At 37.3% G+C, this 26139-nt stretch overlaps 1 protein-coding gene across 5 annotated transcripts in view; it reads right to left on the bottom strand.

Moving 5' to 3' along the window:
- Positions 1 to 11379, bottom strand: part of robo2 (roundabout, axon guidance receptor, homolog 2 (Drosophila)) — a 460836-nt gene extending 449457 nt beyond the window's left edge. For 3 of the 5 annotated variants that reach the window (XM_065280539.2, XM_073815545.1, XM_065280533.2), the window contains exon 1: positions 10724 to 11378. In XM_065280539.2, the coding sequence (XP_065136611.1) occupies positions 10724 to 10850 (127 nt within the window). In that variant the 5' untranslated portion in view covers positions 10851 to 11378. Of the gene's footprint in view, positions 1 to 10723 lie in introns of all 5 variants that reach the window. The other 2 variants (XM_065280537.2, XM_065280534.2) reach the window with 1 other exon arrangement.
- Positions 11380 to 26139: the final 14760 nt, after the last annotated feature.

Genomic DNA, 26139 nt, shown 5'->3' on the forward strand with positions numbered 1-26139 from the left:
TGAAGCTAAATTAAAATTAAGCGGAAGCACGTAGGAGGGCGGAGCCAGGCTAACAATTTCAGCCATTTCAAGCTCAAAATTATTTAAGACATGCTTTTTCCTGTGTTAAATAATGGTGCAAATACCAGTAATATCACAGTAATTTTACTTGCAAACATTAGTAAATCGCGTTGCATGAATCATTAAAATACTCTCCTCCCATAAATTTGGTGCCTGAAAGGGAAACTCCTAGAAATGCATATGCAATAAGGTCAGTCGCGAAAATAACTATGCCACACCTTTTCAGCGCTAATTATCCACTGCGCGTCTTTAGTAAATCCCTACAGTCGTTTTTTAACGCCAAAATGATGGTGCAAGCTTACATTGGGTGGTGGTCTAATACATTGGTTAAGGACTGTATTTTCTCCATTATTTAGAAATGCACAACTCTATTCTGCCATTTCTTACAACTTGTCTAAGAGTCTCCTGGTCCCCCTATCAACAGAAATGTTCTTTATGCTGTCCTGTCAACGCTGCATTCCTCTTCAGATGCATACTGATCTCTCACGGTAAGATTTCCCTACACTCCTGCATGTCTTTATACCAAGCCTAGAATGTTGAGCATTGCGCCATTGCTTCCCAAACGTTATTGGATGAGACAGGGACACAGAGCATTTGGAGAAAGAGCAGGCCTCACCAACTGCAATAACAATGTATAATTTAATCCAAGGCTGTGTTCCGACCCTCTGCAGACCCACAGCAACTCCTCCCCGGGTCCTTGCATTATTCAAGCTAATGGTGACCCTGAAATAGAAAAACCGCTTCTTATCTCTTCAAAGTTTTATAGAGTAGAGCGCTTAGAGAGTAGAAGGGAAGTACTCGGGTAAAAAGTGACATGTTTGCGCTAATGCGAGATGAAAGATGTTTTTGGCCCAAAGAGCGTCAGTCGGGGCCGGCAGTGGTGAGATCTCATTTGACGAGGAAGTGACATAATACCTTGAGGGAACTTCTTGATGGTCTGGGTCTAATGACATGATTTGGGTAACTTGTGACATAATTTGAGGGACATCTACTGTAAGAGGGTCATTGGACACTGGTGATCCTGAAGGGCCTTTTGTAGCAGGATCAAGAAGCAGCTGACTGACAAGTCTCACCAAATTAGGCTATAATCGCAAGAGGCACATGAAAATAACTGTAACAGCGAAATAAAAAGATGTGACAACCGTTTAAAGACGCCATGGAAAGTGTGTTAACATTCAGAATAAAATCGTATAGTTGATGGCAACTAAAATACAGTGACTAAAGACAATTCTTTCTTCTAGGATCCAGCATGAACAAGAGAAAAATTAAATTACCAGCCTGACCATCTGTAGGTGTATCTCACAGGACTGGCAAAGAGACCAAAACCAGACTGGTCTATTGGTGTGTTAGGTTGTAATATATATGAGAAAGGTTTAAAAATAGACTAAGAACACACAGCTGAGTTTAAATTAACCCAATGCTGAGTTTTTTTAACCCAACTGCTGCTGGGTTATTATAACAAAAACCCAACATTGGCTCATTTTAACCAGGCATTTGGTAATTTTTAACCCAGCATGTGTTCTGTTCAATATTTACCTATAGCATGGGTTAAAGGGGACAGAAAATGAAAAAACAATTTTTACCTTGTCTTTGTTGAATAATGGTAGTCTACCCGCATTCACAAACATACAAAAAGCGCTAGACATGCTAAACATCTCAGTCTCATAGAAATTTCTCTTTTAGAAATGTCAGCAAGAAAACAGCCCAATCTAAAAAACTGATGCTTATGACATCACAGGCATCTAAATAACTGGTTACATTTTTTGAGTGGCAGCAAAGTCAGCCAATCAGTAATGAGATTGCAAGTTAAGCCAGTAGGGGGAGCCAAATAGGTGCAAAACCAATTTTTTTTTAAATCCCCCACCCTAATAGAGCTATCTAAGAGAGGTTTTTAGCAAGCTTCTAAGGCATTAAAGACCCAAACAAAAAATTTTTTGTCTACATGTCACATCACAGAACAAGGATAAATACCCCGTTCAATCATTCTATGTTAGCTTTAATAAATAATAAATAACCCAGCCCTTTTTACAGTGTAAAAGTCAAAGTTTGGACACTGATTGATCTTACACTGAAAGTATTACATTTTGTAGACAAGTTCTATTTATTTATTTATTTTAGTGCTGGGCGATTAATCGCATACAAAATAAAAGTAATTTGTAACATAATATACAAGTGTGTTCTGTGTGTAATTATTATGTAAATATAAATACACACACATTCATGTATGTATTTAAGAAACATTTACATGTGTATATATATTTATTTATATTTTTTCTATATTATATATACATTTTATATATATATATATATATATATATATATATATATATATATATATATATATATATATATATATATATATATATATATATATATATATATATATATATATATATATAATTCTGAAATTTATACATGTATGTGTGTGTGTTTAAATATACATAATAATTACACACAGCACACACACATATATTATGCAAAAAAACACTTTTATTTTGTATGCGATTAATCGCGATTAATCTTTGCCCAGCACTAATTTATTCATTTGTGTTAATCCAGACACATTGATCTTCACAACTTGTCTAGATTAACCGATTCTCACCATAAATATAGCCATATTTGCTGGAATGCTTTAAATAAATAAAATGTGTCTACAAACATAATTGAATATTTAACATTGGTTAATTTGGCATATCCAGTTCATCAGGGTAGGGTTGCACCAGTTGTTCGTAAATTCTTACTTAAACTGGGACGTAAAGTCCAAACTAGAGGCTTAGTAACTACTAGCTAGTTTATAACTAATTCTGTATTTTATTTGGTTGCACCATTTGTTCTTAAAGGAATAGTCTACCCTTTTGACATATTAAACTATGTTATTACCTCAACTTAGACAAATTAATACATACCTATCTTTTTTTAATGCGTGCACTGTACAGCGCGTCGTGAATGTGCGTTAGCATTTTGCCTAGACCCATTCATTCCTATGGTACCAAACAGGGAAGCCACCAAACACTTCCGTGTTTTCCCTATTTAAAGACTGTTACATAAGGAGTTATACTAGTAAGTTATACTAGTAACTTTTTTTGGTACCATAGGAATGAATGGGGCTAGGCTAAATGCTAACACATTCATAACGCGCTGTAAAGTGCACGCATTGAAAAAAGATAGGTATGTATTTATTCATCTAGGTTAAGGTCATAACATAGTTTAATATGGCAAAAGGGTAGACTATTCCTTTAAGGCAGAATTATAATTTGTTGTCGCATAAAATTACGTCTATTTTTTTAACCCAATCACAAACCTTCTAACAGGTAAACAGGAAATAGTCTGAACAGCACGTAATTTCAAACACATTCTTGACTGACCTAAACTGAAAGTTGAAAAGACGTTAAAGCAAACGTTATCGACCTCAAAACATTACACTTTTATCTGAAAATATTTATCCCACACATGGAGGAGAAAATAAACAGGAAGTACATTTTCAGTTATGAAGAAATTCTTATTTTAAGTGATAGATACAATGAAAACAAAACAGTTCTTGAAAACTCGTTGACGAACTTGCGGCTCTTTATAATCAATTACGAGCTCATCTATGTGATCTAATCTGGCTGAAATCTTATTCCGACCGTTATTCATGGACATAGGCTTCCGTAAATATTTAGTTACAGCGTATTGTTACGTTTAAACTAAGTTTAATGGTGCAATGCAAAAACATTTAGTAGTGATGCACCATAAATAAAGATGAGCAGACGTGCCCAAACTTTTGACTGGTATTAAAAAGTTCCCTAAGCAATATTCATATAATTACCATCATGGTGTTGAGGCTGCTGGCCAAAGAAGCATGTGGACTAGTGCTAGTGTGTGAGTATGAGAGAAAAAGAGAGAGAGAGACGGGGTTAGAGAGTCTTATGTCGTAAAATCTACATATCCTCATATCCATCAGGCTCTGCTGTCATTTCATCGACATAAAATCCCCCATAAAACACAGATACTATTGGGAACGCACCCCACTGCAATTAGACAGAAGCTTCATTAGAGAGAGTGTGACGGAAATGGCAGCGTTCAGCGGAAGGGGCAGAACGGGGCAGATGTGCTCTTTTCACACACTCCAACGAGGCTCTTACTGTCCAACAGGACTCGAAATATAAATAACACGATGGAACCAATAATGAAATATCTGTGTCAAGAGGAATAATAGCTATATGCACAAGTCAGCAGAAGCTCTAACAAAAATGCAGTTATGTAAAACTAAATGCATCAGAATGGTCACTAATGTTGAGAAGCAACCGAAGTAAAAGTAACAATGCTACGAAATTCTCACTAAACTATACATATCACAATACAGGGTTGGATCGAGGGGTTTGATCTCTCTGATGAAGCCCATACGAAAGTGACTGGCCGCTTGAGGCTGGCTCCAAATGGGAGTCAATTCCCATAGACCTCCGTGTTAAAATGCCGAATTTTACAGCAGAAAATAATATGTTTATAACCTGGTTCAAAAAGTGTTTTTGGTCTGTTTAGCTAATTATACCCTCCATGACAACTGTGAGGGGGGTGAATTTTTTTGTAACTCATCCGTTTAAATTATATTAAGCTTTTAAGTTCTGCATAATTAAGGGCGTGGTCACTTGAGTGAGGGGTGAACGGCCACTGCTGTCACTGAAGTTGAGTAATGCGCGGTGGTGCGTGGCCAAGATGGCGACGGCAGGCACCGCCTACAATGGCTTCAAAAACAATCTTCAGAACACTATGGGTGACGCCACGGATACTACGTCCATACTTTTTACAGTCTATGGTTGCGAAACATTGCAATACTGTAAAGGTAGGCCGTATATTAGGGGTGTCAACAATAATCGATTCGGTGATGCATCGCAATGCGATACTTAAAAGTAAACTTGACTTTACTACTTGACTGACTGATGAAAAATTTGCCTTGTTGTGTACAGTAGAATTCAGATGCATCACAATGCATCGTAGAATCGAATTGAATTAAATCATTACCTAGTGAATCATAATTGAATCGAAATTGTGAGGGCAGTGCCAATGCAGACCCCAACCGTATATTGGGATATTTTTGTTTTTAAAGAATATAATAGGATATCATTTTATGAAAGCTGTAATTGGGAACATACCATATGCAAACCTTAGCAAAAAGAATTATTGCGCGCTAGTACAGTACTTCCTGTCACTAGCCACGTTTCCATCACCACCAGCCACATTTTTAAGTATCTCAAAAAAAAAAAAAACGAGTGATGGAAATGCCAAATTTCAAATAAAAATTCCTTAATTCGCAAAATCACGCTCGCTTGAGGTGGTTATTGACTTTTGTAAATGCGAATAATGGGAGATGGAAACGGATTTGCCGAATAAATTCTGACATAGCAAAAACATTAAACCCATGGGACTGACCGTTTAGCTGTTTTCACTGATTTTGTCTTTACCATCATCTTTATGCCCTTGCTGCTAGTGCCTGCATCCAAAATGCTGCATTTAGTTTGGCAATTACATGATGGACCGCTAATAAAATAGTCCTGTCTTCATTTTCCAAGCGTGCTTTGTTTTGTTTAACATTGGTTTCTAGATTACCAATACTACCATCATTCGCTCTAACAACTTGATGGAAACGCACCTAATTCGCATTTTTATGTGCTAATTTTGAAAAGTTTTGCTTCACGTTTCCCAGCTGGTGTTTAATTGCTAGTGGTCAGGATGTTAACTCCAAATTAAACAAATGCCATGAATCTTGTACTGTATTATGTAAAAAAAAAAATTGATATAGCTTTATTTATTATTTATTTATTATATAGACGATTTCATCGGATGCACGTGCGGTGACGCGATTACACGTCTGTTCAGAACTCTACTTTCAGTTTCTGTATGTTTAATGGTCCAGCTAGTTGCTAAACTGAACTCTTGAACAAATGCCTCGTCAAAAATAACAAATGTTTTGGTGTTGTTTATTTTGCTTGTTATATAAATAAATTACTTTAAAAGGACTTTGTTGGTATTTATTCTTAGCTTTTAGAGTTTACCGGAAGTTGCGTGTTTTCCATGAAAGCCGCTTGTTTATGTTGTTACTGCTAAAACCGTCTATACCGAAATATCAGGATACTTGGATGTATTAGTATTTTCTTATACCTTTATTTACCCTTACAAAAATTAACCATGTTTTTTTGGTGTATTGATTACTATTAATTGTAGTAAAACCATGATTAATTTTCATAAGGGTATGCCTTTGTTTACGCATGCACATGCAAACATAAGAGACTCCATAAACCACCACACTTCAGCACCCAAGTAAGATATCACTACCTGTTATAAGAGCAGCGATAAAGTTGGAAGCAACTTGTCGAGATGTTGCGTCACTGTTGGCGATGGGAAACAATAATTGAATGTGCCACTGAACCGTCTGCTCGCCGAGTGCCACGCAACAGAGGAACGGAGAAATTATTATTCTCTCATGCACAGTTGGTATCAGTTGTCTCGCAGGAACATAATGAGGAACATGGAGACAGCCGCCGAGATCGGGGCCCACGAGAGAGTGCCTAAAATCCAATTCCACACGAGCAGCAAGTTGTGAGGATTGTTAATTGCTTCTCCGATTCCACCCGCTATGAAAATCTGCCCACCCAGGACCCAAGACTCTCAAACAGGAGAATAGGATGGCGAATTGAGGTCCGTAAGCGAGGTGCTTTCTTTCTCATTAGACTGGAGGCGCAGGCACGGACTTGCGCGAAGGTTCTCCACGGTCACAAGCAAACGGAGACCTGGGGGGAACATTAGACTTCTGAGCACTGGGTTTATGTTCATTTTCATGGACTAGGCAGCCACGACGAAGCCAGACAGGCAAGCGCACAGCCAGCGCATTAGAATTCACCACGATTCTGAAGCTGTGCCATCTCTTCTCAGTGGGTGGCCTACAGGTCCTCTCGCGTTTCGGCATTTGTCACACGGATGGACTATATTTCGGTGGTTCAGTGACCGTGAGCAATGTAAAAGGGAAATAATGCCTGATGAAAAAGAAAATATTTTGAAGGGGACATTGGGTTTGAAACAGATGGAGGGTGACTTTAAGTGGGATCGGTTTGCCCTCTAAATGACACGCCCCTCAGGTGGCCCTAGAGAATAAACCCCTGTTAGGATGAAAAGATTGACTGGCACATTTAAATTTAGGAGGACTTGCGTGTTTATGTCGCGGAGAGAGGGAGAGATAGCAAAAAGTCTGACTTTAGCCGTAGAGAATTGCTCGCTATCAGATGGCAGTAACATTTGAATACATGGGGAACAAACAAACTTGAATTTCATTTTAGATAACCTGAGACAGCGGAAGGACAACAGAAATGTAAACAGCACTACAAACAGATTATAGAAATGTGACACGCAATTTGCATACAACAAACATAACATGAAACAAACCTTTGTTGCACAGAATCACAGAAATGACATCACAGCCTTGTTTTAAAAGGAAACAAGGGGTAAAAACTAGATATGTGACGATATTACATTTTCTAATGCCGATAGTTTGGTGGTTATATTAACTTGCATTAACCAAATTATGAAAGTTATATTTTTTCTTTCATATAATGACCATTAATATTGAACATTAAACTAGTGATGTTTTTTTTAACATTTTCTATACACAGTCCTCAAATTCTTTGCATTTTTCTCATCTCTTTTGATTGTCAGGATATAATATATTGTCCAATAGCCGATATTTTATCAACCGATACTGTTTTTTTCGGGGGGGGGGGGGGGGCATATATTGTTGCGTTTCTAGTAAAATCTAAATAATTATCTATCCGTATCCATAGTTGTCATTCTAAGTAACTTAATATTGAGTTTCAATGTTGATTAATATTGATTTTCAATGGCGAATTTTGTATCTGTCCAACCCTGGTTTATGGTGATACTTTATGGGTTGGTTTGTCCAGAATGATCTCACGGAAAGTTGTGTTATAGTCACGAAAAATGTGATTAATTTATTTGTGTCCATGGCATGAAATTCACATTATTTACGTGCCTTGAGCACAAATGTATTTTCAGGTCACTTGCACGAATTTCTAGAAAAAGTTTTTCGTGGCCGTGGCACGACTTTCTTTTTAGTGTCATTTTATGTAATGTTGTTCCTATTTTCTTACCATTGTTGCATGGGGATGGGGTTAGAATCACTTTCTGCTACATTTTTAGACATCCTAACCCAACTCTAACCCCAACTCCAGGCGAGAATAGTTTTAATAGCCGAAGAAAAAACATGTAGAAACCAATACATAAAAGTACCTCCTAACCCAAACCCCAAATCTAACCCACAATGATTTAAAAATAGAAAAAAAAGAGAAAACGATACATAAAATGACACGAAAAAGAAAGTCCTGTCACAGTCACGAAAAAATATTTATAGAAATTTGTGCAAGTAACACGAAAAAAAATCAGAATCAGAAAAAAATCTGAATTTCGTGCCATGGACACAAAAAATGATAATATTTTTTTTGACTATACACAACTTTCCATGAGATCATGTTGGTCTATCCTAGTTCCAAACTAAAATGAATGTTTTTAAGTAAAAAAAATGTACTAACATATCTTAACATAAACATATCAGTGCCATTGTTTTGTTGTTCCATTACTCCTGTTTGGGGTTTCAAAAGCCATGGACATAAACTGCAATGCATGTTCCCATACAGTATAATTTTCTTACTGGTGTAAACAGATACAATACACCCCTGTTGTTTAGTTGTGTTTTTTCTCAAATTGTCGCCACACAAAAGTAACATTACCGGAACAGATAGCAGTCACACTGAATTTACCGATTTACTTTGTGATGAAACCCAGAGAAACGGCTTCTCTAATATGTGCCTGCTGGGATTTGGTTAGGTCAGAGAAACTTAATAAAGAGGTTCGTTTTAAAATTACCATCATTATTTTTACTCAGAAATCATTGGGTTTTCGGCAGAACGTACGTAAGGGTAAAGATGAATGTGAAAATGCATCTAATTTAGAATTTGCATGTGGGCAAAATACATAAAGCTACGGGCTACAATTCAGGCTCATTTAAATGCCATTGTAAACATCCAAGAGTAACCACTGTTACCGGGCAAACACAGACAAACAGCGAACCACCACCGCAGATTATTTCACACGCTGGTAATGACGGTGCGCAAACAAATATTTGTCCATGCTACGCTGATCTTATCATATCCACAGGTAAAATTACACCTTTCAAGTGTGTCATGCAGGGGTAATTGGGCGTGCTATGTCATCTTTGCAGAGCGCCGAAACCACACAGCTGTTCTGAATGTGCCATAATTACACCATGGGCGGCAAGTGCCCTCTATCTCACCAAAAGGCCAAAGATTATGGGCATATCACATTTATTTACTTCCTGCTGAAACCAGGATTATCATATTTACTGAGGAAAGTGTAGGCAAATACTGATTATGATTTTCAATGTTGGACATCATCATAAACGGGCTAAAACGGGGAGAGGGATTCAAATTGCAAACTGCAACAGTGCTTTCGACTCAACAGTTCAAGGGCATGCAACTTTACAGAGTCAAATAAAATAAATAGACCTTAGAAAAGTTTAATGAAGCCCTAAAGTTTGAATAGATATTATTAGAAGTTTGCAAAGTGTGTTTGCACAACAAACAACTTTGGCGATATGTCATCTTCCAACTACGATGCAGATTGGACAGAAGCGCAAATCTGTCCGAGCATATCAGCGTTCAACCTTTCAACCAGACGACACTCAACAAACGTGAGTCAGCTTTCAAGTCCATCTGACACCTGTTAAACAAACATGATGCCAGAGAAATACACCCACCATCTGCACGAACCTATCCAAAGAAAACAAGAAGGGAATGCGTAGGAACCTGGACTGTAGTTGAGCGATCACATCCACAACAGAGAGCCATGTGAGGAAACGAGTTTGATATAGCCTCGCAGGAACCTCTTTGAAAAAGTCTGTGTTGGTTGCGACACCCATGGGCTTCGGATGAGCATCAATGAGCCACCGCCAGGAGCGGCCGTTAAGATTACCGCTCTCTCTTTAATCCCACAAAGGGGATTAAATGCCTGAGAAGAGGGAGAGCGGTTCTCTCATGGATTGGGGGTCTGCTTTGAATTATTAATACTTCTCCACAACCTGCTAAAACAGGACGTTATCCCGCAATCACAAAAGTAAAACAGGAGTGATGGTTGAGCACATTCACATGCACAGCACCCTCACACGCATGGTTACATGGGTTGCATATTTCCGTGGGTTCTCATTCCTTCGCTCTCCACCTTCCTGTGCCTTTTTAGAGATCCCAGTAACCTCCTACAGCAGAGCGCAGAGGAAGTGTAATTCTATAAGCGTGGTGGGAAAGCTTTTAGCCGAGTTGCATCTGCACACACAGCAGAGAAGCACACGGCACAGAAGCGACAAGAGATAAAAACCGGCAATGTCATCCATCAACTTTCAGAGCTTTCAAAACACTCCTTTAGGGGGAAAATTTGATTTTGAAGCGAATGAATGACAACAACATTTACTCAAGATATAACAAGGTCAAATTTAATCGATAAGCTAAACGTATACGCATTCGTGTCCCATGAGTGAATGCTTCAGGCAAACATAAACATGCGCACAAACATTGCTCACTTCCAAAGTCACAATTTGCAAACTTACCCCCCTTATTCCACCTGCCCTTATTCCTGCCCTGGAGTGATGGATTGGGAGTGTCCAGAAAGACCAGCAGAAACAGAGCGAGTCTCACGGGAGAAAGGTGGAGTCCCGAGCTGGCCCTGAGGAACATCTCCAAGGGTCTGGGGAGGGGTTGAAGGTGAAGCTTCTTCACCTGCCCGTGTGGCTGCTCGGGGGAGCACGGGGTACCTGACTCGTACGGCCAGTCATCGGTCACAGGCGTGCGTGCTCCTCTGCCGAGTCTCCGAGCTCTGCCCGTGTGTGAGATTTGCTCCTCAGTCAAGCTCCATCACGGGAAATGTGAACGAGAGCCTTCATCATCCGAGAGCGATGCTTAGTCTAGCCTGCTCAGAGATACCCGCGCTCCGAGTCGAAACATGCGCACGGTTGCATGCACGCACACATACGCACACGCTCCCCTCTCGCTGTTTCCCCTGCAATGTGTCCCAGAAAATCCCACACCACGTCTCTGTCCTTTTTGTCGTTCGAGCACCACAGCTTGTTTGTCTCCGTGGAGGAGTTTTCAGTGAGGTGGGTAGGAGATGACAGCGTAACTGCACTGTGGGTCACGGCGGGAGAGGAGAGAAGCGGAGAGCGATGCGATGTGGTGACAGCGCTAATCCTGTGATCATAACAGACGTGGAGGCAGAGCGGCTCTTTAAACACTAATAACACTCTCAGCTTCAACTATCAGAGAGAGAAAGTCCTGGAGGATGAGAGAGAGGGAGAGGAGAAAGAGGAGGGGGTGAAGCGGCGATGTTGGACACTGCCGTAGTCAGCAGGTTTGCTTCTCACTCCACTGTTTCTCCAACTGGGGAAAGTTAGGAGCATTAAAGACCCTCAGGCGGTTATCGTGCAAATTAAGACCCCCTGAAATTCAAAGCGTCATGCAAAACGCTCACGTTATAGCCAGTTGCCGTTCTGTCAGAGGGCGAACGCTCTCCCCGGGCTCAAGGTTTTAGAGCGTGAGATATGCATGAGATTTATCATCATTTGGATTCACACAGAGAGCGTAAATAACATCCGTAGTGACAGCAGAGCCATTAGTGACAGCTCGGCTGACAGTTACAGCAAACAATGACATATGAAAACATTTCCTGTTATCTACATGAATAAGTTGTGATTTACGATGACCCTCCTCTTTTGACATCCGCAGTGCACCTATAAATCATTTGATTGGCTGCGGGTGCTGTCAGTCAAAATGTGAGTGACTCGGAAAATTACGGAAAAAGTGGCTATTATTTATGACAAATATGGCAGGTTTCTATCAAAAGCTTTCACTTTTCTTAAATCTTAGTTTAAATATACCAGGTTCAGATGAATCACAGTCAAAAAGAGTCATAAGACAACATGAGTACATGAGTTAGCCGCATAGCTTAATACTTAGTTAGGGGGCGTGTACTGTACACCAAAGTGTTTAAACGGAAGCCGACTGTGGCCGTTTGCAAGCAATTTTTTTTTAAGCTAAGCGCTTTGGTTCCTATGATACTTCTGCTTTGTTTATCAGTCTTTGAACGATGTGCTGGTTGGTTGTTGCTGTATTTTTCCAACCCCTCCTCCACTGTAATTGGACGGCTGAGTGAAAAGTGACATTGATGAGCTGAGCGTTTCATCCGAAGTTGAAACATTTTATTTTCTGGTCATTTAGGGCGGAAAACGCGCCATTTCCATTGGAAACAATTGAACACATTTGTCGGAAGGGGGCGTAAATGCTTCGGTGTACACCAAGTCGGTTAGCTTGAGTGCACACAACGTACAAAACTACATATTTAGCATGCTCAACAAAACCCAAAAGTAACAATTTTTTATCCTACAGGTTGTGATTCGGAGCAATCTAGTTCAAATAAACTAAGCAGTAACCCATCCTTTGTGGTTAACCCGGTTTAAAAATTGTAGAAGCAGTCATCAGTGACTGTTATGGTATTGTGTGGTAGATTAATTTAAACTACTGATTGTTCATAGCCTCCTCTTTTGGATGTGAAAATTAACCGTATTCGCTTTTAAAGCACAGAGAGACACCACAGCACAGAGTCTTCTCGACGTGACATAGTGCATGGGGTTCGCGTATTTGAAATACTACGTAAGATGCATTGCAAGGCGGACATCGCAACGTTACGGAAAAGGGATTTGAACTCTGTAGACAACTTGTTTCAGCAACTCCAAGACTACTTTTTCTTTTGAAAGCCAATAACTTAAGTTACGATTGACTTTCAGCTTTGCAGCTTTTGCAGACTGTTCACATTTACTTTCAACCAGGCCTTAACTTTTTTTGCTCACCAGCCAAAGTGATTAAACGTGACTTGGCATCCTAAAATGACTTTAATTTGAGTAATTTTACTTGATTTAGCTAAATTAGATGCTTTCAAATGCAGATTGACCATCCAAATTAAGACTACATGTATTAGCTGGTATATACCAGGAATATCTGTATAGATCATATCATATATTTAGGTGAATGAAAAACATGCTAGTAAGTAGGGATGAGTATCGATTCAGATGTTCCAGATCTATTCAATTTCGATTCGATTTTCGATTCCGGTTCTCAAAAGAACAGTGAACAGCAGTTAACAAGTGGGTAATTAATAAAAAGAAATTATCACTATCGTCGTCGTCTTGCTTGCGAAATCTAAAATCCTCTGACTTTTTATGTGAATGTGGCATCAACGTCGAAGAAGCACCTGAAACCGCCATTTTAAGCATTGAATGAATGAATAAATGACAGGCTTGCCTCTCGCTCATTAGTAACATCGCGCAAGGCAAAAAAGAGGATGACATCTAGTGAAGAAGACTAGTAATTTGATTAACGTTAATTTTACGTTCAATGTTTGCGTAAATAAAAAAAAATCAATTCTGCTCTTTGGGAATCGATTTTGAATCGAGCACCTTTAACAAAACGATTAATCGAAAAATCTATTTTTTTGCCCAGCCCTACTAGTAAGGCATAAATAGATTAACTTCTAATGAATATATTAAGAGTGAAGCAAGGGTGTAAAAGATTTACTAAAAAGATAAACACAAAAACCCTAGACGAACACTTGAAATATTTATTAACAACAGCAGTAAATACTGTCAACTTGTTTATGCAGGTTGTATTTTATAAGCTTGATAATGGTTTCTGTTAAAAGTGATTTAAGAATTGAAGGCGCTCTACTGGCAAATGTCAAGAGGGCATTATTGTTGCCGCATATATGTAAGTGGCCTACATTAATATGATGTGCGAACCCTCCGCTCGGGGGCTTCCCTTGACTTCGGCTCAAGCTAAATAAAATAACCCCTGGGTGGTGCAGGAAGTGCTCATGGGAGTTGTAGTTTCCCAGTATCGCATTACGCGTTTATCATTTCGCATAACTTTTAAGAAAACTACAATAAAAATTATGTTCCTCCTGCCATAGTGGCTAGTGGGCTTGGTTGTTTTACCCACCACAGCAGAAATCTACCCACATTTAGCGGGTGTTAATGTCAAGCCCTGCTTACAACCAAATAACACGCTGCATGAAAGGTAATTTAAAGGATAAGTCAATTTTCTTAAAAAAAAAAAAAATCCAGATAATTTACTCACCACCATGTCATCCAAAATGATGATGTCTTTCTTTGTTTAGTCGAGAAGAAATTATGTTTTTCGAGGAAAACATTCCAGGATTTTTCTCATTTTAATGGACTTTAATTGAATCTGTTGATGTATCTTTCACGCTCTATGACAGGCATGATGGACATATAATAACTTGAGGTGTTTAATCTGAGTGATTTCTTAAGTTATTTGTGTACGAACGTTGCTTTGGTCCGCTATTTTGTATGGAAGTCTATGGGAAGTCTAGTTTGTTTTCCCCCAAAAGTGGGAATGAACCTGTTCAGAGACATTCTATGACGTTTTCCGTATTGCATCCTCTTTTTGCCTCCAGCTAAGCCCCGCCCACCTAGAGACGTTGCAATGTTTACAAACTTTTAAGGGGTCTATACATGCTCTTACCATAAAGGTTACATTTCTGTTCAAATTTGTAATTTACATCAAAAAATCTATCCAAGTGTAACTAGACTGTGAAAATGTACATAAGATTGACTCAATATTGAGGCTCAAAACTACTAAATTAAACTGCATGTGCTCAAAAATTAAACCATTAAGGAATCACAACTAGTTTAATGAAAGTGGAACCAGAAACATTACGATGGATAGTTCACCCAAAAATTAAAATCCTGACATCATTTTCTCACCCTCAAGTTCTTACAAACCCATAATAAAGTCTTTTAAAGCACAGAGGAATGTTTGTAATCAAGAAGGAAACAGGAGCGCCATGGACTTCTATAATAGGAAAAAAATACTATGGAAATCAATGGTGCCCAAAAAGGATTGGTTACAAACATTGCTCAAAACATCTTCCTTTGTGTTCAGCAGAACAATGAAATATACACAGGTTTGGAACAACTTGAGGGTGACAGAATTTAAACATCCCTATGTTTAATTTTGTAATACACAACACCATAACACCCAAGTTAAATTTGACTGTGAAAAGTGACACACAATTGACTACACGCCTCAAATGTGCAACTGCCTGCATATATGCACGGATATATAAACACAAACCAAGACGTACATCGTCTCGCTTGCAAATGCAAAGAAACACAACAGCGTAATTACAGCCTCACTTACTCTGAAACAGCATCTGTTCCTAATGCAAACATGCAGTAAAAGTGAAATGACGACAAATGAATCTGATCCTCAGAGAGACATAAAAACCACCTTAATCGAGACAAACCGGGCTGCGAGAAAACTCCAGAAACTAAACACATCTATTGGCAAAACAGTCAAACCACTTAAAATTCAAATACCCTCACAGCACCTGAGTCTTTGACCACAGGTGTGATTTAAGCTCATGTCAGTCGTGACTTTATCTCTACAATATCTGCAAACATCTTTATTGCCGAACTGCTGAGGTCTACTGTAAAAAAAATTGAATACAAAACTCCTATTAAAGACTTTTTGCCACTTTTGTGTCATCGCTGAAAAGCGAAGGTCACAAAACAGCTGTACGGATTTTCAATACGGTTTCTCATAAAGCACAACGCAGGTAGAGCATCACGAGCCTTAGCAACACGCTTAACATTACGCAAGATTATATAAGAAGTATTCGGCTTTGTACGTTCATCAAGCGACGCTGATGATAGTAATGTCACTTCTCACGATTTCAATCACAAGAGCACAACATGGATGGTGGCAGAGCTACCGCTATGAAAAGCCAAAGCCCTGTGATGTGAAAACAAAGTCAATGCCACAGCCAATGAAAGGAAGCATAGCCTCTCTCAGCACGCTCTGTAATTTAAAGAACGGCAATTGTCTGATAAATGAAGGCTCATTTGCATAAGCTGCTAATTATTGCCTTAGCCGAGCTCGAGATGGAAAATGAAGATCTCAGGATGGGAAAAACAGAAACGTTATCAATACAAACTCTCAAATTTCATTGGCACTTCAATGCTTTAAGAACTCCTATGGTGGTGCGGATATAATGGAAATAAGCTCTGGTGTAACATTAACTTAAATCAAAGACAGGATGTCAGTTCCTCAGGAGCCAGTTTGCCTAAACCGTTTGTTACCCCAATACATTCAACCTCTTTATTTCAACATTTGAGAACAACAGAAAAATGAGCCAAGATAGATAGAATAGACGGAGGAGAAGTGGGAGGCATGGTTCCTGGGAAGTTGGCACTGGACTTGGTGATGAAACATGGGTTGAGGGGCTCCTGGATCCATGTTGGGGTAAGTCTGACAGCTTATCACCCTCAGACAAGAACCCCCTGGATAAACACGGTCCGAACGGGAGCGGAGTGCATTGCTGTGATAAGAAAATGAAGTTCGGTAAGGCAAAAGACTAAAGGGGGAGAGATGTAGAGAAGCGTACTAAATAAACCTCAAGAAGAGACTGCCAACAGTGGCAGTATTGCCAGGAATGCATCTCTAGTTCGGTGCGGCTAAACCTCTTAAAAAATTTACACATAGACATTCAGCGGCAGCCAATGTAGGTTATCAAAGACGTGTGTGTGTGTGTGTGTGTGTGTGTTTAGTTGTTTGTAATAATGAAACATGGAAGACAGAAGGAAAAAAGGCTTTTCCCAGTTACAGGGCTTTGGGCACAGGAAGTGACACGGCATACAGTCACTATAAATTCTCTGAAACTAGTTACAAAAGAGCCAGATTGCATCAGAGTTAAGCCAACTGCAAAGATGGGAAAAATAGATGCTGTCTCTCCACAATTCAGACATATGCAGCTGCACCCACTTCTCGTATGACTAAATCACGTTTTGTAAATCGCTACCGGACAGAGTTTGATTGTTGTTGTCTTTATACGGAAGACTGTTATGCAATCTTGAAATAATAATAATAATAATAATAATAATTCTTAAGCGTTGCCAACATCTGGCTCACGATTAACTTTCCAATTAGAATTCAACAATCAAAGCAACGCCACTTCTTACACAGGAAATAACTGCTGCGATTACGGCTATTATTAGCCTAGAGTACTCCGACTTATGAATATTAATCCTACGAATGGACTTGTTTTTATACATAACATAAACTGGCAAAACAGTGCCTGGATTATCAAAGCAGCAGAAGGAATGAAAGGAAATGTATTTCTGCACAAATCTAAAAAAAGGTTTAGCTAAGCAAAAACGCGAGTGGCCAAACAGAAATTCAAACTTATTCAGTCCCTTAACAATACAGCTTGTGCTTTACTGGTTAATTCAATCTTAATGGGTTTTCCAAATCAATATGTACAAAAGCTTTTATATACTATTATAATAAGTGAAATTTGGTCCACGTTGCTTGCTGTTATGAGGTACGGCAATTACATGATTACATCCACTGGAACCAAAATTTGTATTGGATATACATACATAATAAAACATGGGATTTAAATGAATACATAAAATAAAATACTGTACATAGGGAAAGTCTACTTTGCTTTGTTTTTCTTTTTTAAAATACCTTGCCAGTATTGTAAATGCGAGCAAGAGAGAGAGAGAGAGAGAGAGAGAGAAAGGTGAAAGAGGAAGAAAAATCATGTTTACTATTTTATACCACCTGACACTAATGCCATAAACACACAAATCTGTGTCAACAGGGCTTTATGTTGCACCTGGTATCATCACAAAAACAATATGCTCAATGTAAGTTGTCTTATAGCAGCAAAGCCTCTGAGTACATAAAAGAGGACTTTACTAAAAAAACTACCATAGCCAAACCACATGAATAAGACATCAGATGTACAGTAAATATCGTTCAGAGCAGCCTGCATGGAAAAGCTACAAGAAAAGTATAAATATTGAAAAATCTAAACTGTACATAGAATAGAGGAAGCTGGGGCTAGTTGTCACAAGTGCTAGTATCAAGACAAGAGGATTTTTCTTAGATTTTTAAAACACTACAGTTATACATGTCATTATTTATCACATGAACAAATATAACATGTACGCACAGTACATTTTACAGAGGATCAACATGTTTAATTAAAGCAACACTATGTAGTTTCCATGTAAAAATGACTTACAGCTCCCCCATGTGGTTGAAAAGCGCAACAGTGCCTGGTATCAGACACTCTTCTGCAGGCAGGGGGAGGGGCGGGGCTTTGTGCTCTACCCTCCACTGCCACTTTCAGAGTGTGCTTGTAGCAGCTAGGAGGTTGCTCAGGTTGCAGCAACAGTACAATTTGTCCAGTTAAAAGTTGTTCTATCACTGAAATAATTTTAGAGACATTATTTAAAGGTAAAAAAACTACATAGTGTTGCTTTAACTCTCTTTTTGAGCGGGTAATTCCTGATGACAAAATTAAACTAATTAATTTGAACTAATTAGCTAACTCGACAAAATAACAATTAACAATCATACGCAATAACAATACACTTACTTGTACATATTGCAGTTTTGCATAAAACATGTGGGGTTAATTTACAAACATATACAACACCTTGTAACCACGACAACAACATCAAGTAAACACAATCACACAGCTGCAAAACAAGAAGTGTTTAGGGCTCATTATAGTTGTGCGTAGGATAAGCTTCGGTTTTAATTTATACTGTTGCTGATAAAAATTTTGCAAGGTGCACGTCAGGCTACACAGAGGCTACGGATAACCTACGGCGTAGACCTTACGCACGACTATAAATTGGACTGTACAATGTGGGTAAACTGTATCAACTCACCAATTATGATTCATAAATGGTTAAGCTAACCCCACCCCCAACACTGTGATTGACAAGTTTAAGTACAGGCATTGGAAACGCAAATGCAAAGAGGATTGCGATTTCATTTGAGTTTTGGCAAGATCCGTACACGACGCTAGAGGAAGTGAAATAGCAAATTATGAATTGCAATTGAGATTGAAATATGGCAGGATCATAACTCAAAAGACATAGGAAATTCAATTGCAAATGGACTTTGTTTTGCATTTGAAATTTGGCATATATTGTATGTTCGCGTAAACGAAAATGCAAACAGTTTGCATTTGCGTTTGAATTAAGTCACAGTTTTTACACCCACAAGTAGGAAACGCAATTGCAAATACCATTTGCAATTCCTTTTTAATATTGTCAGCAAAAACGTTCCATAGAATACAATAAACTATCCCTTAAATGCCTTTTTGTGCAATAAACTATGTTGCATGTGCACGCATGCGTCAAACTGATTCTGGCTGGACAGGATTTACCGCAAGTTTTCAAAATCACGGTAATAAAACACGGTTGTAATGATAATTAAATTTTAAACGATAATACTAACCGTAAGGACATTTTATCATGGTTAACCATGAAACCGGTAATCGTCCCATCCCTAGTGTATATATGAAGAGTTTCGTAGCAAAACGAGATAAAAAAGTTTTTTTAATTTTTCAGAAATCTCGTTGTTTGGTTGTGCATTCCAATTAATATCAATTCAACTGCAGTTGGTTTGTTTTGATTTAAACCTTCATAACTTAAAAAATACAGCTAAGTAGCACCATAAAACAAAAAAAATAACATTATAACATAATAATAAACATGTTTTGACAAAAATGTTAAAAAAGGAGTTATCTCGTTTGGCAACGAAACTCTTTATATATATATATATATATATATATATATATATATATATATACATATATATACATATATATATATACATATATATACATATATATATATACATATATATATATATATATATATATATACATATATATATATATATATATACATACATACATATATATACATACATATATATATATACATACATATATATATATACATATATATATATATATACATATATATATACATATATATATATATATATATATATATATATATATATATATATATATATATATATATATATATATGTATATATATATATATATATATATATATATATATATATATATATATATATATATATATATATATATATTAGGGCTGAACGATGTGAGGAAAAGTTGCGATGTGCGATGACATTGTTTAATGTTGCGATGACGATGTGAGTTGCGATAAATATATATAGTTTTTTTTCATGTTTTAGGGGCCATTCACATGTCGCGCCTAAAACACGTGGAAAACACTAGACACGTAGGTTATTGTCACATGAACTGCACGCTGCGCTTGTGTCATTCTGAAAAGTTAAAATGTTTTTGAAATACCTGGAAAAACGAGCGTGTCGCGACCGCGGCGCTCCAAGAGCACACATACATTTGAAATAATGAACTTGAGCGCGCAATAAACGCAATATGAGAATCACCGCTTCCACAGTACCTGTGTTTGCGGCGTCATCTTTCCTAAATCCAAAATAATTCCATGATATAGCTGAAGTGCTGTTCATTTTCACCACAAGGTCTTCGTCTGACAACACATTTTCCTCACTCTTCTCTCCTTCCTCTGCCATAGTTTTTGCTAACAGGCACAGCGTCGCAACTGACACCTCACAAATCAATCTGAGCGTAGCTGACTTGGGGGTTCCCCTGATTGGCCTCATAGCATGAACGCGCAAACCATCGCTGCGTCCGAAACCGCCTACTTCCATAATATATAGTAGGCAAAGTAGTGCTTTTTGCATACTATATAGTATGGTAGTAGGCGATTTCGGACGCAGCACATGTCTTCAGGACTAAACGTGATAGGTCAAACGTTTATTACATGCGCTTACTGTTTTCCCTTCATTCATCGCGTCAAGGCTGTCTGTTGCGATGTGTTCATCGCGTGAGTTCATATCGCGATGACGATGAAAATTCGATGTATCGTTCAGCCCTAATATATATATATATATATATATATATATATATATATATATATATATATATATATATATATATATATATATATATATATATATATATATATATATATATATATATATATATATATATATATATATATATATGATTATTGAAGGATTACTCCACTTTCTTAAAAAATTCCTGATAATTTACTCACCCCCATATCATCCAAAATATTGATTTCTTTCTTTGTTCAGTCGAGAAGAAATTAAGTTTTTTAAGAATAACATTCCAGGATTTTTCTCAATTTAATAGACTTTATGGGACCTCAACAGTTAACAGTTTCAATGCAGTTTAAAAATAAAGCAATAAGTCCCGCGAAGCAGTGGGTTACCAGTGCATTTTATAACAGCTAAGGGGTGTTGTTAGGCAAGACGCGAAACCCCCTTAGCTGTTACAAAATGCACTGTAACCCCACTGCTTCACGGCACTTATTGCTTTTATAAAACAGTTACTTCACATACATAGCAGGATTTCATAAAATAAAACACAAAAACACCAAGGCATAAGGGTCTTACCTAGCAAAACAATCATCATTTTCGGCAAGGAAAAAAAATTAAACCACAGCTTCTAGATTTAAACTGTAAACTGTTGGGGTCCATAAAGTCTATTAAATTGAGAAAAATCCTGGAATGTTTCCCCCAAAAACGTAATTTCTTTTCGACTGAACAGAGAAAGACGTCAACATTTTGTATGACATGGGGGTGAGTAAATTATCGTGATTTTCTTTTAAGCAAGTGGAGTAATCCTTTAATAAATACAGTATAGCGTAAAACTGGAAAACACCCACAGGGAATGTGCATGCATGAAACTGTGCATGCGTAAATGTAAATTCGCACATCTTCCCTGAAAGTTAAATAATAATCACAAGCGAAACGAAACTTAAAGCCTATAGAACATGTAGTATGAAAGTATATGCCTACACGCAAAAAGTACATTTTATTTTAAACACTATGAATGTATTTGTTAATTGCACAATTTTTATAATTTTCTTTAAAAAATATTACATGGGTCCCATCAGATTTTTGACATGTCTCTCTATTAGTCATTGCTTGTAATGCCCTCCAATAACATTTATTTTTTATTTTTGGATATGTATTAGATGACCAATGTGCGGACAGGTGTTTATAAATGTATTTACTTAACTTTTATGACAGCAAAGCTGTGGAAATCTGAACTCACTCTTGATGCACCGTGTAACTGATGCTGCTTTCCTCCAGGGAGAACAAGCCTAAAAGTGGTAATCCAACTTAATGACGTGCTCACCAAACCTACTATTTAGCGCTTATTAACCATTCAGACCTGACAGATCACGTGACCCGCCTAGCCAATCAGGAGCCACCTCTATGTTTATCTTGCCAATGTATGACATAAGCATGGCGATTTTAATAATTCCCGCAAAGTTGTCTCTAAACAAGTAAATTATGGGAACTGATTACTGGAAATGTGTAACCATTGGTTATTTTGTTAAATAATTTGAGATTTGATTTATTTTGACTATCGTATTTTTATTAATTATCCAGATTGGTGTGATTAATGAAAAAAAAATATTTTGTTAGAGATTGCACTCATATAAAGAAATCCATTGCCAATTAAATATATACACGTATATACATAAACATCATTACATATACACTTTTCCAGATCTTTTTAATTTCTAAATAAGACTACCTGATTACTTTTAGGTATTTTCATACAAAAATTAACCAAGAATTTTTTAGTTACCATGTTTTTGTGTGTATGGTGTTACTGTAACAAACAAATATTGAAATTATAAAAAATTAAGAATTTTATGAGGTGAAATACTGTAAATACTTAAAAATTTGAAGGTACAGAGCTGGAAATGTTAGTTTATCCACCTGCCTCATAATCCACCCAATACATTTATCCTCACGTTCCTCGATCATTGTCCAAACATCCCCCTTTCCAAAAAGCTCCTTTTTGTTGATATAGCGTAACACTCCCTTCTGCTCTGCATGGACTCGTGTGTGATTGTGAACAAGAAAACAAGTGATTCAATTAAATGCAGCGGTACCTGTTAAAGTCACTGTTACACCAAAGTGATAAATCGTTTTGCCATTGGACGTTTGGCAGCACAGAAGAGCCGGGCGCTGGGAGTGGCAGGCCGGCCATCGGCGGCGTTAGAGAGGCAATAAGAATCAAAATGAGTTAGTGATAGCTGTAGTAAAAAATGGCAGGACCGCCTATTTACAACCGGCAGTAAAACTGCCGCTGGTGCAATTTATGGGCACACTTGGCCTGCGACACCCAGCACCTTTTCGCCAAGGGCACACCAATACCCTCCACACTACATTAGAATACTGCAGATGGATGGTACGTCCAACTGCGAATTGGCGGCAAGGAAGATGAGCAGAAAAAAATGAGACGGTACTGGGAAGCGCTCGTGGTACACGTGTTTGTGTACAGCATGTGTGCGTGTATTGCCCATCCAGTCCACCTTCACACCATTCAAACACTTTGCTGTCAGGATGGCACCATACATAGCTAAGAGTTATTAACACCTTGATCACACCTTCAGATAATGGCAGCAAATATGCTTTGAGTTATAAGGTACGTATTTCAGGCTCTGGGGCCTTCGTGACTCTTCCCTCTCTCTGAGTTATGGTATTGATTTAGGAGTTGGAGTCCTCAGTAAGAGCTAACATGATTCTGGAGCTGCCGGATAAGGGGAGAAAGATGCATGCCAAATTTTGACCCCCTTAGTATTCATATGTTTATAGACAAAATAAGAATTATGCAAAAGCACAATATTTTATTTTGTGTGACCCGAATAAGCCCTAACTGTACAAACAGCATGTCGGTATTACTATAGAATAAAAAAATCATGTTCTTTTTTTGTATTTGTTTGATGAATTTACATTTAAAAAATGTAATTCATAAACATGCACGCATGTTTTAAAATAATATGTAAATACTTTATTTACTTTATATAGCACATTATTTTGCTTTATACTGTAAATGAAGATGATGCACAAGGGTTGCAACAATAATTTAGATTGGGAAGAAAACTAGTATAGTCTATGAACAGCTCAGATGCAAACTAAACTCCACCTTTGTCAAATATGAGATTATGACATTGACAGAATGCTCTTGGGAAGTATATTTAATATTATATTATAATACTTTTGCTTCAAATCTGTTAAATCCCGGCAAGGCTCTTTAAAATACCACTTTGTTGGCAGAATCCATTAAATGCCATGTCCCTTTTTCAGCAAAGTCCTTTAAGTGCATGGAAAAATAATTGGTAAACGACAGCGAACGTACATCAGATCTCAATTTTCGAGCTGCAAAAGTTATTACCCAGTTAAAGCAATTCTCCAGCCAAATATCAAAATTACCCAAAGATTTACGCTCAAGCAATCCAAGATACATACTGTATGTCCATCATCTTTCAGACGAACACATTTGGAATTATTGAAATAAATGTCCTTGTTTTTCCAAGCTTATAATGATAGAAAACCATGATCAGGGAAAAACTTTTGACTTTAACCCCAAAAAAGTGCATCCATCTTTCACAGAAGTAATCCACATGGATCCAAGGGGTTAATAAAGGTCTCCTTATATTTTAAATAAGTCCAAGATGGCGTTGTTACCGGAAGCTAGTTATTATAGTTTATAAAGTTTAAAATATGTATATTTTTCTTACAAAATTGCAACGATTACCTGCAGAAGACCTTTGTTAACCCCTTGGAGCCATGTGGATTACTTATGTAAAGGATGAATGCACTTTTTGGCGTTTAAATCAGTTGGTGTTCGCTGAATAAAAAAGCTTAACTCTTTTCCCGCCATTGACGAGTTATCTAGTCAATTAAGAGAAAACATTTGCATAAAATAAACGTATTCCTGATTTATTTTAATATTAATCTGTAATACCGTGATTATCGACAAGATGAATCAAATTTATGAAAAACTGAATCAAAAAAGTGAATTACTACTTTTAAACTCTGTGTATGTTTTGATAATCGTTCTGAATCTGATCTTTAAAAACAAAAATGCAATTATTTCAGCTTTTTGCTAAAAAAAGTGTCTTTTTAAAACAAAATATCCATATACCAGTTAAATATATGATATATGGATATTTTAAAGCAACCAGTTTATAAGCAGAAGAAAATATAGATAGGGTGAAACTTTTTTTGTTTGTTTGTTTATTTGTTGTTTGAAAGCAGAGGGTCTGTTCTTTTATTTGATATATTTGAAGGTTTATATATTTTTATAAGAAATGTTTCCTGGAATGCATTTTGTGAAGCTTTTGCGAAAATCACAAAAAAATGCTTGCAGGCAACTTTCCAAAAAATGGATGAGTTAAAAAAGCAAGGACATTTACTAAAGCAAATCAAAATGTGCATCTTCAAAAGATGATAGACATGTGGAACCCGGATGCCTTAAGGGTCAGTAAATCATGGGGTAATTTTGATATTTGGCTGGAGTATCCCTTTAAATGAGGTTTACATGCACTTAGAGGGTTCCATATATATAGTCTAAATATAAAGTTTTATTTTATCATAGCTTTAGTTTTTCTTTGAAATATTGTGTTGTCATGCCCATATAAAAAATACAGTATACTACAGTAACATGCTGTTACAGTGAAACTAATGCAGAAAAGATGTCAGGTCAGTTTACAAGATCTTTAAAAAGGAAAAGTTGATGAGTGAGATAGACACCAGGAAGCAGAGGAAGTAAGGAAACGAATCTCAGATTTCAATACTTTGACTGTGATGTGATCACCGTCTCTGAGGAAAATTAGGTCATGCGTTGCATTACTTTAGTTGTTAACTGTTCAATATCCATTAAAGGCTATTAGCATGCATTCAAGAGCAAAAATACTTTAAAATATTAAGTAATCTCGCATGTAAACAAGAAAAAAATGTCCACCCCGCAGAGATGTTTTGAAAATGACACGTCATAGCCAAACAATCTGACAGCAATCACAAACACCTCACATTTAACACGCTGGACTGGAACGGCTTCCATGCATATTGAACTTTATCTGCAAGGATCCCTGTGGAAAATATTGCCTGCCACATGCCGTGTTCACACAAATGACATTTAGGTGTATTTTTCTGCAGCTCATCCAAACGATACACA

This window comes from Paramisgurnus dabryanus, chromosome 8 (assembly GCF_030506205.2).
Source record: "Paramisgurnus dabryanus chromosome 8, PD_genome_1.1, whole genome shotgun sequence".
Lineage (NCBI taxonomy): Eukaryota > Metazoa > Chordata > Actinopteri > Cypriniformes > Cobitidae > Paramisgurnus > Paramisgurnus dabryanus.